Source organism: Palaemon carinicauda, chromosome 9 (assembly GCF_036898095.1).
Source record: "Palaemon carinicauda isolate YSFRI2023 chromosome 9, ASM3689809v2, whole genome shotgun sequence".
NCBI lineage: Eukaryota > Metazoa > Arthropoda > Malacostraca > Decapoda > Palaemonidae > Palaemon > Palaemon carinicauda.
This window is the reverse complement of record NC_090733.1, coordinates 146494483-146499482: the sequence shown is the minus strand read 5'-3', so window position 1 is coordinate 146499482 and position 5000 is coordinate 146494483. Positions and strand designations below refer to the sequence as shown.

At 30.9% G+C, this 5000-nt stretch overlaps 1 protein-coding gene across 1 annotated transcript in view; it reads left to right on the top strand.

Moving 5' to 3' along the window:
* Positions 1–5000, top strand: part of LOC137646686 (uncharacterized) — a 62839-nt gene that overhangs the window by 10609 nt on the left and 47230 nt on the right. The window contains exons 2-3 of the mRNA XM_068379793.1: positions 2685–2736; positions 2934–3135. Of these exons, the coding sequence (XP_068235894.1) occupies positions 2685–2736; positions 2934–3135 (254 nt within the window). The remainder of the gene's footprint in view (positions 1–2684; positions 2737–2933; positions 3136–5000) is intronic.

The window sequence follows — 5000 nt, the reverse complement described above, 5'->3', positions numbered from 1 at the left end:
TGACCCCCATAAATCTAAAGTGTTTCGCCTTTTTCTATTTTTCTTCCTATTATTTTGTTAAATTTTTTTACAGTTTATATAGGAGATATTTAGTTTAATGTTACCGTTCTTAAAATATGTAATTTTTCCTTGTTTCCTTTCCTTACTGGGCTATTTTCCCACTTAGAGCCCCTGGGTTATAACGACCTGCTTTTCTAATTAGAGTTGTAGCTTAGTAATAAATAATAATAATAATAATAAAAAGCCTTCGTCCCTCTATAGGGAAATGTCTTCGTCCTCTTTTCTAAATACAAAAGGAGAGAGAGAGAGAGAGAGAGAGAGAGAGAGAGAGAGAGATCTTTAGCATATTGCGGTCATGGTAAGAACACTTCCCCTGAAAAGAAAGATATTCAGAATGCAGTGGATAATACAATAAGATTCTTTCTAAAGTACACAAAAGAAGAGAGAGAGAGAGAGAGAGAGAGAGAGAGAGAGAGAGATCATTAGCATATTACGGTCATGGTAAGCATACTTTCCATGAAAAGGAAGATATTCAGAATAACCCAATAATACAATAAGATTCTTTCAAAGGTAGACAAAAGGAGAGAGAAAGAGAGAGAGAGAGAGAGAGAGAGAGAGAGAGAGAGAGAGGTGTTGACTGGGTACAGTGACCCAAAAAGATGTTTGCTCCATTCATACGAAATGTTTATATTCATAGTAATGTCGATCTTATAATGCTTGAGATAAAAAATAAAATTTACGTTGCTTTTTTTATTGAAGTTCGAGGGTTGGCATTTTATTTGATAGATTTACCCGCTTGAATTAGGTTATTTTTGGAACGTATATGATATATTTATGCATACACACACACACACACATATATATATATATATATATAAATACATACATACGTCATATATATAAATATATATATATATATATATATATACTGTATGTGTGTACAGTATATGCATACATATATGATTAACTGTGATATATATATATATATATATACTGTATATATATACATATATATGTTTGTATATATATGTATATATATATATATATATATACATATATATATATATATATGTGTGTGTGTGTGTGTGTGTGTGTGTTGTGTATATATGTGTGTAGAATTCTGTCATGCCTGTTTGTAAAAAATCTGACAATTCCATTCAGAAACTCTAAAACAGGAAATCCTATCTCATATTGTGTACGTATTCGAAGTAAATCATTATTACATAATCTATTGTATGGTCTCTCTCTCTCTCTCTCTCTCTCTCTCTCTCTCTCTCTCTCATTGGTGAACTGAAGATAACATTCCAACGCCAGTATCTAACAAAATATTAAACAAAATATTTCTAATAAAATCTTTCATCAAATTAAAGATATTTTAAGCTTGTTTCTACGACACGCCTAAAATATAAAATACTTAATCCCTAACGTGAATTTTTTTAGCAACTGCTAGCCATTTAGACAATTCATATCGCATTACAAAAAAATCGTAATAATGTTTTCCTGAACGTCGCATTTCTTGAAATCATTTTTTCTTTACTTAGAATTAATTCTTTTACTATGCTTCATATGTCTTAAACTTTACGTATGAAAGTAGATACCATTGATTTGTTCAAGGAAGTTCCGCCATATGAACAATTTTATCGCACAAGTTTCAAATCAAGAAAAATGGGTTCGCCATATCAGCATTTTTATAATCAACTTCCCAGACACTTCAGTTTTTTTATGAACTTTGACGATTTTCTTGATAAGGGTTTAGTATCATTGTTCGTATAAAGGTAATTTTTGCTTTGTATCAAAGATTGACAATATATACAGTATATATATATATATATATATACATATATACATATATACATATATATATATATATATATATACATATATGTATAAATATATATAGTATATATATAAATATATATATATATATATATATACTATACATGTATATATATATATATATATAGATAGATAGATAGATAGATAGATAGATAGATAGATAGATATATATATATATATATATATCTATATATATACATATATATATATATATACATATATATATATATATCTATATATATATATATATATATATATTATCTAGCTTCCGTTAATAGGGATTGTCGTTAACTGCTCGACCCGATGTATTTATCCTTCTCATTTCCCTGTTAGTATTATATACAGCAAAATTAGAATTTGTCGTAAATGAAAACAATGTTTTTCGTGTTCGTCTTTTCTAAAATATATGATAATTATTACAATAGATAAATAAAAAACCTTAGAACCCTAAATATCATTCCATTATTCTTACTACGATTTTTCAAACGACTTCTTTATTATTTCTATTTACGATTGTTGTCATGGTGATATTTTTGTTTTTAGAAGAAACAATTCCTTGACAGAATCAGTATATTAAAAATGCATAATATTCCTCCATTTGAAATTCTATATTATTTATATATATCGAAAATCATTCTTCTTTAGGACGCAGAATAAAGTTTTACCTAAACTAAAATCAAGAATCTATTTCTTATCGAATCCCTGACAGTTGGACCCGACATACCTCCATGGACCCGCCTCGTGGACTTCCTCAGGGACAGGCTGGTCCCTTCTTCTTTAGGACGCAGAATAAAGTTTTACCTAAATAACTAAAATCAGTAATCTATTTCTTATCGAATCCCTAACAGTTGGACCCGACATACCTCCATGGACCCGCCTCGTGGACTTCCTCAGGGACAGGCTGGTCCTTTCTTCTTTAGGACGCAGAATAAAGTTTTACCTAAATAACTAAAATCAGTAATCTATTTCTTATCGAATCCCTAACAGTTGGACCCGACATACCTCCATGGACCCGCCTCGTGGACTTCCTCAGGGACAGGCTGGTCCCTTCTTCTTTAGGACGCAGAATAAAGTTTTACCTAAATAACTAAAATCAGTAATCTATTTCTTATCGAATCCCTAACAGTTGGACCCGACATACCTCCATGGACCCGCCTCGTGGACTTCCTCAGGGACAGGCTGGTCCTGAAGGGAACCAAGGTCCTCTGCAGGGAGGCAGGGTGTGGCCTCTGCACTGTGGTGGCGACGATGCCCGACCAAGAGAATCCAGGGGGTTTGAAAACATACAGCATCCAGTCTGTAAGTATAATGGGAGATTTTTATCTTTTTCATCTCATGATAATAAATGTTATTTAAATTTAATTTCTTAATGCACTAATCGCTGTAAAATGAAAGCGTTTCATGTCTTGGGTTAGAGTTCTCTTGCTTGAGGGTACACTTAGACATACTATTCTATCTTATTTCTCTTCCTCTTGTTAAGTATAATGGGAGATTTTTTTATCTTTTTCATCTCATGATAATAAATGTTATTCCAATTTAATTTCTTAATGCACTAGTCGCTCTAATATGAAAGCGTTTCATGTCTTGGGTTAGAGTTCTCTTGCTTGAGGGTACACTTAGGCACACTGTTCTATCTTACTTCTCTTCCTCTTGTTTTGTTAAAGTTGTTATAGTTTATATAGGAGATATTTATTTTAATGTTACTGTTCTTAAGATATTTAATTTTTCTTTGTTTCCTTTCCTCACTGGGCTATTTCCCTGTTAGAGCCCTTGGGCTTAAAGCATCCTGCTTTTCCAACTAGGGTTGTAGCTTAATAATAATAATAATAATAATAATAATAATAATAATAATAATAATATAAAAAGGAATTTGTTACAGAATGAGAATATGAAATTCATCTAATCGTATTGCTGGTGCATGGGGAGAGGAAAAAAGTAAATTATTTATGTGGCGTATACAGGTGATGAATAATTGTAAAGAGATCATTATCTGTAAGTGAATAACCTTTTATAATACATACCACATATATACCTTTATTAACTATCACCTTTTTCCATATGGCTTACCAAATTAATTTTGTTTCTAGTATTTTGTAACACTTCATTTGTAAAAATAATAACCCTGGAATCTCTACTTATGTAAATTGTTTTAAATGCGAAGACAAAGACTTAAAATACACACAAATTTCCAATACATATAAGAAAATTATAATATTCAGTCCTGAGCAACTGATACAAGTCCTTTCATTGCGTTACGAATTCAGGATGAATAATTCAAACCATCTATGATTATAATTTATAAGCAAGAAGAAAAATGTCAGGATAGCTGACAATTTTGAGTGATGGTCTCCCTACTTAAACAAATTAATGGTTGGAATTTCATCAGCATTTGTTATGGCTAATTTGAATTCAAAGCTAAGGCTATGGATCAGCTTGTCGTTTATAATAGATTACGATGAATAGAAGGACTATGAGCGTATTGAATGTTTTCGAAATACTACAATTATGCATATTTTGAATTACCACCAGTTTTCTAAATGACGCATTGTTTAAGTCAGCAATTTTCTAAATGACGCAATGTTTAAGTCAACAATTTTCTAAATGACGCAATGTTTAAGTCAACAATTTTCTAAATGACGCAATGCTTAAGTCAACAATTTTCTGAATGACGCAATGTTTAAGTCAACAATTTTATAAATGACGCATTGTTCAAGTAAACATTTTTTTAATGACACATTGTTTAAGTCAACAATTTTCAAATGACGCATTGTTTAGGACAATAATTTTCCAAATGGTGCATTAGCTATGTCAAGAATTTTCAAAATGACGCATTGTTTTTAAATCATCAATTTTCTAAATCACGCATCAAGTCATCAATTTTCTAAATGACTCATTGTTTAAGTCACTGAGTTGCTTTAGGTGTCACATTTACAAACCATTGGATTGAGACCATACAACCCTTGTTCTCAAATCTTGGATTCTACCATAGCACATTGATTATGCCTTTCCAGTAACGTTTTCTTTTTAATCATAGATTTACTTATCTATCAATTTATTCCTATACGAATAGATTTTAACTTATCAACTAACTAACCAACTTTCTCCTGAGCCTTTTCTATCTAATATGCACTCAATGGCGTGGGATCTTCCCGGTCAAGTTAATT